Source organism: Fundulus heteroclitus, chromosome 2 (assembly GCF_011125445.2).
Source record: "Fundulus heteroclitus isolate FHET01 chromosome 2, MU-UCD_Fhet_4.1, whole genome shotgun sequence".
NCBI lineage: Eukaryota > Metazoa > Chordata > Actinopteri > Cyprinodontiformes > Fundulidae > Fundulus > Fundulus heteroclitus.
Genome location: NC_046362.1, coordinates 4,421,684 through 4,434,377, shown reverse-complemented (window position 1 = coordinate 4,434,377; position 12,694 = coordinate 4,421,684). Strand labels below are relative to the sequence as shown.

General features: G+C 41.0%; 1 protein-coding gene across 2 annotated transcripts in view; it reads right to left on the bottom strand.

Annotated features, from left to right (window-relative positions):
• The window catches only part of si:dkey-106n21.1 (solute carrier family 23 member 2), an 82,889-nt gene that overhangs the window by 55,042 nt on the left and 15,153 nt on the right, over positions 1-12,694 (bottom strand). The window contains exons 3-5 of one of the 2 annotated variants that reach the window (XM_036146029.1): positions 11,806-11,963; positions 6,923-7,106; positions 809-990 (exon numbers count right to left, since the gene is read on the bottom strand). In XM_036146029.1, the coding sequence (XP_036001922.1) occupies positions 809-990; positions 6,923-7,106; positions 11,806-11,963 (524 nt within the window). The remainder of the gene's footprint in view (positions 1-808; positions 991-6,922; positions 7,107-11,805; positions 11,964-12,694) is intronic. The other variant, XM_036146035.1, reaches the window with a different exon arrangement.

The following is a 12,694-nucleotide window of genomic DNA, read 5'->3' as shown; positions in this document are numbered from 1 at the left end:
GCTTGACAGACATCTGTGCTGGGTTTCAATGTGGTTCTTTACATTTCATCTTTGCATGAGAATGCATTTGATAAATGTATGTTATTGCAAGCAGATACACTTATTCAGAAGATTCAGGTTTGCTCACAGTGCAAAACACATCAAACAGATCGTTGCAGCAGAGCAATACACCGAAATCAGTCTGAGGATGCAGTAACTAGTAGAAGTGTGACTATTAAGAAATATAGCAGATTTAAATCAGTGTAGATAGATAGCCTGCTTCAGAAGGATTTGTTTATGGACTAAAGTTGTCATGCGTCCCAGCTAGTGGTATGATAATGTGGTCAAATATTATCATTGCAGACTTCAACCCTCAGAAGCCAGTTCAAGTTTTAATGCCTCACTATGATTTTAGTGTAACCCCAACCATCTACTAACAGCTGCTTCTAGCAAGACAAGAATTTTGTAGAACACTTCTGGTATGTGGCAGTCTAGAAAGCTGTTGAATCTGTGGAAATGATTTATGTCAATATGGAACCAAATTCCAAAGTAGTTTTTTAACATCTGAGTAACACATGCTGTGTATGGCTGGATCAATTATACACTAAACCAGCAAAGTAGAGGCTGAGTCTATAGTTTTATAGTTGTCTAGGAATTTGGCACATGCAGCAGACTAAGCCTCTTTCATATTGTGTAACGCGTGCATAACATGCTTTGAGCTTTAGCAAACTAAGGGCCATTTGGGCACACTAAAAGCTTATCATAATCTCTATATTAAGAGGACATCACTCTGAAAACTGTTAAATGGGTGCGTTGTTGAAACACTCACAGAGCAGCAATTCCCCAGTGACTGCCACATTTCTTCCCAGCCTCGATGAACAGTGACAGGCCAATGAGGTTGATTGTAGGAGCAATAGCCAGAGGGCCGATGTATTTAAGCACAAGACCCACCAGTCCAGAAAAGCCTAAGACTATCTGGAGCAGGGAGGCAACAAGGATGGCCCCTTGAATCTGTAGAAAGAAAGAAAGAAAGAAAGAGAGGGAATCATATTTTAACCACACGCTAATAAGAGAGATTTTTAATATTGTGTGACAGGGCACAAAGGGAGATGGAGGAATGACACAATGAATGCAAAAAGAAACGAGAACCTAGCTAAGAGCACAAAAGGATGAAGTAAATGCAAAATCCATACACAAAGACTAAATTCCATACACAGGGGGATTGTTGGCATAACAAGAAGTGAACAAAACACAGCTAACATTCAGAATATTAAATTAAAAATGCACATTAACTGAAAACCGTTACACAAATTCCCACATATAGTGATGAAACCAATGAGGCATGCCAAGAAACACGTTCAGTGACCTAGTTAACTGCTTTTAGCAAAAAGAAAATCTAACAATGATTTTTCTGCCTTCTATACATTCAAACTCTGCACAATTTATTGTGTTTGAAACATTTTGTGAGACACAAACACAAGCGTACATAAACTGTTGTTACCATGGCTTTCACTAAGTTCAACAAACATGGCAGCCATATTGCATTTTCTAATAACTTTTATGTCACGAAACAACGATGAGGAAAAAGTCCTGTTACACTATTGTCTCTTAAAATGGGCGTCCTTGAAAAAAATGGCTTTCTGGCTTGGGGGAGCTAAGTAGGAGGCTGGCTGGCTGGTAGGACGGACAGATTGACAGATGGATCACAAAGTGTGAATTTGGGAAATTCTTTGATAAACTTTGAACTAAAATATTAAAAACAAATCATTAAATAGTAAACATTTTGACCTAGCACGGAAAGTGCATTAGTATGATTGAAGTAGAAATCAAATCTACTTATGTGCTATGATATTTTCAATAAGTGGAGCTACAGTTCTCTGAGACCCCATTACGTAGGATTTATTTTTCTTTCTTTGTTTTTTTGTAATTTCCAGCTGAGTAAATAAAGACATCAAGAGCTAAGAGGTCTGCAAGCCAAGTTCTCAGCTAAGTCAATAGAAAAAAAGGACTTCAAATGTGAACAAAACATCTTTACTTGGCAGAGCCCTTAATAAATTTTCTGCAACAGATGGATTTATGATTCCACCACCGCAGTTTTTAATGTCTGAAACATCACAGCCTTCACTGTCATTAAACACTATACAGCTACAAATTCTGCCAAACACATTTTTACTTGAAGTGTATTATGCAAAAAAAAAAGTGAATTACAGCACGTGGAGAGGGAAGCTGAACTATATCAAAAAGTGTGTAAAGATATATTCACATTATCTGTAACTAACAGCATAATTAACTTAAACAAATGGGAAAATATTGTTGAACAAAAAACTTGCATAACAGTTTCTACCGAGCTGTCATTTTCAGAAACCTGTTTAAAAGTGACTAAACTCAGCTATAGGGACCAGTCTGCAACATTTTATAGGAGATAATATTATTCTTATTATACCTATTATACAATTTATGAAAGTCTTTCTATATATTATCAGGAAATAAAGAGATCATGGTAGGTATATTTTTCTAATATTATCCATAAAAACATCAAAATTGACCACCCTTTATTTAGAGTTCCTAACAGGCTAACGTATCCCTCACATTCTGTCCCTCCTGAACTTTTATCCAGCAAGTCCTACAAGGACTTTGCAGATTTTCTCAACAAAACCAAATCTGACAACCAGACAGTCAACATGTCAAAGTAGAATGGGAGGCAGCTCTTTTAGTTATCAGGCTCTCAGTTTTGGTCCGTGAGGCAGACACCATGTCTACTTTTAAGACTAGACTTAAAACTTTCCTTTTTGACAAAGATTACAGTTAGAGTGGCTTAGGTTGCCCTGAGCTACCCCTGTAGTTATGCTGCTATAGGCTTAGGTTGCTGGAGGACATCAAGATCTATTTCTCTCACTTTGCTGAGTTCTCCTACTGTTCTCCAATTTGAGTCGCTGGTTGTAATTTCAACTTTAAACTTTATTTTCTCTCTGTCATTTTTCTCTCCATAGTAGGTACACTAGTATGGTGTTCTGTTAGCTGTGACATCATCCAGGGGAGGCAGATCATCTTCCATTACCATATAACATAGAAAGGATTCCTGGATCAATGTGTGCTTTTTTGTGTCTCTGCTCTGTCTTCTCTAACCCCTAGTAGGTCGAGGCACATGACCGTTCACACTGAACCTGGTTCAGCTGGAGTTTTTCTCTCCACTGTCGCTTCATGCATGCTCAGTATGCAATACGCTCTTTCAGGAGGAGTGAATGCTCCTTGGAGAGACTTGATGCAATCTGCTGGTTTTCCTTAGATAGGAAACTTTATGACCAATCTGTCTGGAAGTTATGATTGGATATGACTTTGTAAAGTGTCATGAGATAATGTGTAAATTTGTAAATTTGCACTGTAAATTTGCACTATATAAATTAAATAAAATTGAATTGAAGGTCTCTTGTTTCTGCAGTATCATTAGTTTAACAAACTGAATTATGTGTCTTTGACAAACATTTCATAACCTAAAAAAAACTTGCTGTGGTTTATTGCGCACAAGGTTTCCTAAGAAAAGTTGCACCAAGGAAATAATTTTCTTCAATCACATAATTTATTTAAGGCCCTGAAAACTGCGGCGATCAAACCTCTTTTGAAGAAATCAATTCTAGATGCATCAATAATAATAATAAGACAGTTAAAAAACTAATTCACCCTTCTATAAAAAGTATCTTCAGTGCTCTCTAGTCAAAGTTTCACAGAACAAGCTTCATAACAATGATGGATTTAGAACTTCAGTCTTGGCATTACTTGATCTCAGTGCTGCACTTGACAAGCTAATTTCGTATTCATCCAGCGAGACAAGAGGCCCGTTTACACTACACTTTTTTAACCGAGCCAAGCCGAGACCAGTCTGAGCTTGGATCAGTTAACCAAGCCAAGACGACCGTTTACACACCACACTATCCCGGTTCCTTGGTTGCTCCTCGCCTCCTAGTGACGATCTGTGGTACTACCGCTCTCTGGGATTGAAGGCGGAAGCAGCAAAACAAAACGGCAGCGCCCGTAACATTCAGGATGTAATGTTTAGACAGAGTCGGCTTTTGGGACGTGGATAAAACAAACGAACGTCTAATAAGGATTTTTTTTTATTTTATTTTTTTTATTAGTTTATTTGTCAGGGACAATGCAGCGCACATTACATTCATAATTGTAATAGGCAGAGCCATAACAAAATGTATAGATGTGTTGCATGAAAGGTTTCTAGCCTATAGGCTAATTTGCAACCCCAGTCCCCAGACTAATGCAGGAAACAACAGACACTGAGGTTCATCACACTGCTAAGCAGAATCATCTCTGGAAATCGTGTGGCAAGGTAAGGAAGCTAGTATTATTATGAATGTCTAAAATTTGTCTGAATGGAGTGTGAATCGGGACGTGCAGCCAGACACGCCGGAAAAACCGCGGACAGTCAGCTGACTGTAAGGGGATGACTGCATGAGCAGTGGAGGAATAGCCATGTCCTCTGTTGCAAACCTGTCCGTTTATGATCAAGGCTAGCCGATTTTACCATTTATTTGCTGTATTTTTTGTGCATTTATTTTATGCTTATTTATTTATTGAGCATGTATTTATTTATTTCTATTTATTTTTAGTTATGTTAGAGTTGGTCATCTATAATGTTCACCTCATATCAGATTTTATTAGTGACATTAATACAAATGCTGTTTGAGTGGTTTGCATGGACTCTAAAACAAAATAAAAGAATTTAATACAGGATAAATTATATGCAATGAGATAACCTATTCATGGTAAATATATCAAATAACATAACGTTCTTTCCCCTCACAGTTGTTAAGTCACAGATCCTTGTTGTTTGTGTAGTTTTTTTCTGCTTTTGCAGCAGTGAGATTGCGTATTTTTTTCACTTAAGGAGAAATGTTTCAGCAAAACAGCGCTCTCTAGAAATTTGTGGAAAATGGTGTAACGCCAGAATTTATTGACAACACCTTTATTTCTTTATCAGCCATTTTTCAAATCTCAATACATGCAGTACTCTATTAAAGCTGCCAGATAGCCTGTCTGCTTCGTGTGTTGGATTTTTCCTGTTTTGTCCCTTTTCAGGTTGTCCCTTTTGTCCCAGAATTCTTCACACTGATCCTTTAACCAGCTTGCTGATCAAACCTCTAACCGTACCCTCTGACTACCTCTGCCTGCTTCACACAGTCGGAGCCCCTGGACCTACGGATCAAATCCTGTGGAACTTCCTGGACTCTGAGAGGCTTCGTTGCTTTTGTTCAGTGTGAATTAACTCTCACTGAGTTGTTCCAAGAGGGTGTTTGCATGCATGCAGATGCTAACCCTAACTTTGTTCATTTTATTAATTAAAACTAATTTTCAAATATCTTTAAGGACTTGTACCAGAACCACTTATAGACTATATAATTAATCTGTAGTGATACAGAAGATTCCCCACAGCTGCCTCAGATGGCAACTGTAAGGTCCCTCTCCATAAAACCTCTTTTGTTCAATGTACTCCCTTTTGTGAGATACTGAACTTTGAACTAAGTCCCTGTTAATTTCAAGTCTATGATCAGATTCAAAATTTTTACAAAACAAACAAGACCCTATTTGTGTCAAAAGCCCCACTATAATCATGTTTAATCTGTTTTACAGCCATGTTTTAATCCTATAATTGTATATATGGTATTGTTTTGAATTTATTTTTTATCTATACCTTTAAAATAAACTCAATAAAAAGAAAACTGATGTCAGAAGTCCCTCTCTCTCTTTTCATACCACCTCCCTTGAGTCCAATGGTTGTTCAGTGCTTGAATGAAGGAGATTTCAAAATACAGAGCCAAAGCCAAAGAGTCAGTCTGGTGGCCCGGGACAACTAAACAGATAATTTAATTGGTGGACATGTATGAAGTAAAACATAGAACCCAACTCCAGACCCAGACCATAAAAAGGCAGAATGTTTATGTGGGTATATTCTTCCAAAATATATTAGGGTAGGAGAGCTTAAGTGTACGATGGCTTATATTAAAGCTATTAAGGAGATTTTTGCTGAACTTAAAATTTCAGAGACTGTGGAATTACACAATACTACTTCTTGGGATAAATCATGGGGCTTAACATGAGTTGCTCAGGGTTTTTGGATCATGTTTAGGTAATTTGTAATCAATGCAAACCTCTTGGTGCTTCTTCTTTCAGGCATAGATTTGTTAAGAGCGTGAATCAGGCAAACCCAGTATTCAAACCAAAACAAGTGAGGTATAAGAAAACACAGGATTTAATGAACATACAGAGACAGGCAGGCTCAATGGTCAGAATGGCAGTCCAAAATCCGGTACACGAAAAGCAGTCCAAAACAGGCAGAAGTACAGACCAGGATAAGGCAAACTCAGAATCTCTCAAGGCAGGTCCAGGTCAGAAAAACAGGTGAACAATCATACAGGGCAGGAAAATCAGGTTCAGGGTTCAGGCTGGCTCAGAAGTCAAAAAGGCAATCAGGGTAATATCTACAGGTCAGTCAAAAAGAGACCGCTGGACAAAACTCACCGAAGGCTTGTTAATGATCTGGCAGATTGCAGATGTTTGTAGCAGGACTATATAGAGGAGTGAGCAGGTGAACAGGAGTGAAGACTAATTACAAGTGACAGGTGGAAATAATCAAAGGAAAGGTGGTAACTGAAATGAACTGAACTGATTGGTTAGTGACTGGAGGTTGACAGGTGAGCAGATCTGATTGGCTGGTAACTGGTGATCGGGGAGTGACAGATAAACAGATTGAGTGAGCTGGCAGATTGCCGGGAGGAGACAGAACTGAACTGGAAAGATAAAGAAAATCAAACTACAATAAAATCTAACCTATTCCATAAACCAAAACTCATAACAAAAACCCAAATCCTGACAAGAGTCACTAGTCCAGGTTACCAGAAATTTTTGTTTTGCTTCCAGTGAATGTTTTACTCACCTCGCGTATTCGTGACATCCAGATTTCATCGCCGTTTTCCCCTGGCAGCGGATTGGTGTGATTCTGCAGCTGCATGGACGGGGTCACTGGTGTACTTTGGGCTGGGCACTGCCATTTTGGCAGGGCAAGAATGGCCAAAGTAGGGGTGATGAAACTGAAAGTCCCTCCCTGAAGGATTGGTAACCTTTAAAGTAGAAAAGTCAAGTTGTTAAAAGTCAGTAGAGAAGGAAGATCTCAATGGGCTGAATGGGCACCAAGCAAAGTTGGAGATGAAATTTAGACAGGAAGATGGCCCTTCAATGCAGAGTATGCATGCTCCTCTAACCTTCCCCAAACGTTAGGGAATTGGTTTAGGATTATATGAAAAACACCAAAAAAAAGTAATCATAGGAAAAAAATCTGTTGCCACCTAAATGCCACGTGTATTCAATCCACAGCTTGTCAGAATGGGCAGGCGCCCACAGCGCGGTAGGCAGGAGTTTACGATGCATCACTCTTAACCCATAATGCAACAGTGCTTTTCTCTAATCATAACAGGATGGAGGCTACAACAGAGCAATGTTTTAATTATGCCCTTAATTATGACCTGAATGAGCTGGATATATCTTTATAAACTCTAAAGCGTTCACACTGAGAGCAAATGTGTCAGGCCGAGCAACAGAGTTACACGATATCCCTACGCACAGGTGCCACACGGGAGCGACGTGTCCCAAAGTGACGCTAAGTGATCCCACAGAGGCAATTCCAGCAACGCATAACACGGGATTTTGGCAATTAAAACGGAGCCAGAGTCACACAACACCCACGAGGGATGCAAAATGCAAAATGACAGTTGTTGGAGTTGAAAAAAATTCTCTGCCGGGAGAATTCACAAAAAGTGTAATCAGGTAAGATTTGTTTTTGTCTTTTACTGTATTTGTAGGTGGTGGTTGTTACACTGCGTGTTCTGTGCACGCCGTGACAACCAATCAGGAACTGGATTTGGCTGTGACGTGGGGCGAAGGACTGCAGTGGAGACAAAGCTGTTTTTACTCAACATGGAAGACCAGCTGATAATGGCGGTCTGTGAGTTGTATCACTCAACCAATTATTACTACAGAGACAAATCCAGAAAGGAGCAAAAATGGAGAAGAGTGAGTGGCGAGGCTGGAGTGGCATGGAAGTGAAAGCATCACTAGTATTGTACTGCTGTATTCCTGAGTTGTTGCCCGCTGTACAATTACCGTCGCATGCTGTGCGAATGGCCGGCGATAATGTCAGGTCAGCAATAGCACGCCAAAGTGGCGACTTTGTGAACGCCACCATTGTGAACGCACCTTGAGGGAAAAAACAGCATGTTGCTTGGAGGTTGCATCACATTTATAGTTATCTGATTGGTTCTTACCTGTTCCTGCTGACCCTGTTAGTTCCTCCTTTGAAACCGGGTTCTACTGGCGGCTTTCCAGACTGATATGCCATCTTTACAGTGTAAGTCAGTCTGGTTGGCCAGGCTGGTCATTTGCTGCCCTACATTTCCGTTATCGCCACTGGCAATAGAACAAACTTTCACCTTGAATTATTTTCTGCTGTATGTACAGGGCTCTGCTAAAATGTTCATACTCCTTGAACTTTTTGGCATTTTGTCCCTAACTTTAATGCATGTGTTTGTATTGTATAGTTGCAAAAGATAAATAAATAAAAATAATCCAAATAACTCAGCACCCCCCCTCCCCCCTCCGGAAGGTAGCTGGTGCCGGTGCACCCCCTCCAAGCAACTACCCAGAACCCTCATTGTCTAAATGCGAGAGGGGGTGAGTGGAGCCATCCGAGGCGAGGCTCACACAACATAAGCCCCCCCCCCAGACGTCTTCACCCCCACCCCCCCATACCATGGCCTACATGAATGTGTGTTGTGAAAATGTTTGGAGTGAAAGTGTCTAAAATGCATAATAAAATTGGGGTGAGGGACGTCATCAGAAAGTGACAAGCTCCAGTAACGCCCCCCTCCCCAAGGTCCTACATGCGTGGCAGCATGATGGAGCAGGCAGAGGGAGGAGTCCGGGGATGGGGAGAAAAGGACTGGGGAGCCTACAGCAGTCCCAGGGAGCCAGCTCCCTAACTGACTCCAATAGGCACCCCCGCTCCCCGAAAGGCCACCTGGAGAAGGGGGCCCCACCAGCGGCACCACCATAGCCAGGGGGCTAGGGAGAGGCGGCAGCCAACCACCCACCAGGACCAACACCTTCACCCCCCAAGCCCATCCACCAAGCCTACTGCCCCCCCCCCCCCCCCCAAAAAAAAAAATTTGATAAATAAATAAGCTGGGTCCATCTTCTAAACAACCTTTAGCTTTAAAGCAGCACCAAGTCATTTTTCGAGTGGCACTCCCTCTACAGGACTTTTTGAATATAGCGCGGTCGTAAACACTGGCTGCCCTCTGTGTGCCCCCACAGCTACCCCACACTTTCACTCTCAAAGCAGCTACAGAGAGAGCGAGAAATGTTTATATGCAGAGAGATCATTTTTGCCAGCTCACACTGCCTAACACAGCAACACATGCGGGTCTATATAAAGGTCTGGTTCATAGTTGGTTATTTTGTAGCCCAAATAAGCAACTTCACGGTCAAAAACAAGCCTGATAAACCACAGCCTGCGGCTCACAATAGTTACAAGAGACTTCAGGAAAAAAAAGCCCACAGCCACTTATGATAAGTGCCGTAAAGCTGTTTGTCTTACCGCGGGAACAAGAACAGAGCAACGAGACTGCCACTGGGTCAGTGCAAAGGAAGTTGCAAGTGTTTTTTTGGCGAGAGACAGTAGGAGAAGATGACAGACCCCTGAATCATCTAATAAACACTTAGATTACCATCACAGGGGCTTAAAGAGGATATAGGAAGAAATGTATTTAGTGCTGCTTTAAACCAAAGTCTTCAGTTAGTTAATTGCAACTTGGCTTATTATAGTTCCAGACCAGAATCAGGTCACGGACTTAAATCATCAAAAATCAGCTTCCCTGTTCCTGCTTAACAGTAACATCACCACACCACAATGCTGCCAACACCATGTTTTACCATAGGGATTGTGTTTACAAGAGACATGTTTGGTCCTCCTCCACACTTAATGTTTTGCATACAGAAACCTGATAAAAATGGGGCATGCACTGGAATCCCAGGAATGAAAACACATTAACACCTCTACTAGAACACCTATCCAGGGTCCATTTTGAGTCTGAGCTGTACCATCCAAGTTCCTCTATCTGCTTCCTTCCTCCAGGGTTAGTCTCGTGATATTATTACTTTGCCAGTGTTAGCCAGTGTCTCCTGTCCTACTGTAGTTTTCAGACTCTTCCGTTTTCATCAAGTGTGAGTAACATTCGTGCCTGTATATCTATGCTGCCTGGGGAGTTACGTGGATTGATAGATAGACAGAGTGATCCGATAGGATGAAGAATGACACAAAAAGTGCAATCTTTCAGTCACCAATTAGAGACCAGCAAGAAGTCACATGGAAGTTGAGGAATATACATAAAGCCTCATTACTGAAATGCATGTATTTAAGCCTACACAAAAATAACTCCAAATAAACCCAAAATGGAATGGGAATGCTGAAATATAAAGGATCAGACACATTTTAGACAAAATAAAATCTTTGCTTTTTATTTTGTAATCTATGTTTACTACAATTTTGATAAGATTGGCACCCTAGCACTCCATATTAAGTAGCCATGACTTCATGTAAGGCCCAATGTTCAGCATTTGGGCTCTTCTGACTGGAGAGCCTTTTTTTGCTGTTGAGCTCTATGTAAAGGTCTCCAGATAACAGCTGTACTAAATTGCACACATATAAGACCTTTTTTACTAAATAGGTGACTTTTGGTGCTGAATTCTGTGTGTGTGATTACATATGTATGTCCTTTTTTTAAAAATGTAAAGCATTGAAAATCACTTATCATTTTCCCTCCACTTGACAAATTTGAACTAGTTTGTGTGAATCTACTACATGGAATCCCAATAAAATTCATAGAAGTGGCTGGAACATGGCAAAGATGTGAACAATTTCAATAAGTATGAATGATTTTGCAAGGTACATGCATATTCCAGGTGTTAGTAAACTATTTGAAAGGTACAATAAAAACAAAGGTTAACTGACTTATCATTCAGTGACACCCTGTTTGCTTGGATCCCATGTGACCTTTTAACCATTTGCCAAAAATGTAGGTGGAGAACTTGAACAAAGACCTGAGCTATTTGCACAGGCTGATTGATGCACAAATGTGTATGCACACGGTTTTGAACAGTGTTCCAACACAGATGCAGAATTAGAAACTTGCAGCGAGTCGTAAGATCAATAAACTCAATTAACAGAAATCATAAGCAGATAAACTGTAAATATTCAAACACAGCGATATAAAGCCAAGTGTAGTAAAGGCAGTACAAGGATTTCACCAGAAAGAGAAAGTCTTCCTCCTAGCATTTGTGTGGCACACAGCCCAGTGACCGTCTGACTCACACCAAATCAATCCAGGACAGAGCATGTAGGTGGACACAGATTTACTTTCAGTAAATCCCCAATAAACTATCATTTAAAAGCTTCCTCTACCATTGCAGCAGTCACTCAGCGCAAGGGTTAGAAGTTCAAACATACCTGAGCAAGGAGAAGCCATTATTATGTGGGATATTCATTCAGTTTACACATGCTTAAAAAAATAAAAAGTACATCAACCCAACAGCAAACAGAAACCAACCCACACATACAGTAATAAATAGCCTTCTACAATGAGCCAAGGACCTCAGATTTACGACATGTAAATCTGAGGTAAAGAAGTTTACATACATCTGAAAATTCTAGTTTATGTAGCTAAGCCTTGTATAAACCGAGGGCTTATTTCCCTGGTGCTTTGTTACCTGGTTCCAACGGCCGTCTGCAGCAGAGTGCACAATCCTGACACAAAGAATATGGTGGAAATGAGCTGGCTTTTGGCCACATTGTTGTCCGTGATGCATAGAGGCTCAGCCAGGAGCAGCGGGACTGCGATGATACCACCAAAGGCAAGGACGTAGTGCTGTGGAGAGGGAATGAGTCTGATTGATACCTGAGATTGGCAAAAATTTCACGGTGTAAAACATGATCAACACAGGATGGGAATGTGTTGGAGGGGTAGCTGATGTTAAAAGTTTCTTGCATTTTCTTCACTGTTCTTTTAATGTGTGTAATGAATGAACTGGAGAACCCAATAATCAGCTGAACACAGAATAGAGTTCTGAAAGGTTTATTGTGAGGATGAGTTGTGGCAGGCAAGCAGAACCAGACTTGACAGATGATTAATGGCTGATGATGCGGTCAAGCAGAACCAGATTAGAACAGGGGTAGCAGGCAGTGACAGACCTGAACCAGTGCTGAAGGCAGGAGCTGATCAGAACAGGCGATGCTGACAGAGGAACCACCAGAATAGGCAGAGCAAGTGGCTGGAGCTCACAAGGAAATAAGGAAGACTTGTTCAGGGCACAGTCACTCGTAGTATAAAACAGTGAGGGCTAAACACAAACAGGGCAGAAAAGTCCAGCCCACTGAGCACACGGAAATTAGTTGAGACAGAGCAGCAGCACACATGAAGCAAGGTGAGATGATCTGGTAGGGATAGGTTGGGTGAGGCAGGTATATATGGGGAGCCTGACAGGTAATCAGAATAGAGACTAATTGACTGCAAAAGCTGGAGCTGATCAGGTACAGAGTGGTGGCTGTTAGGTAGCTGAGCTGAATGGAGGATGAGTGGTGGCTGAGGGGAGTGTAGAA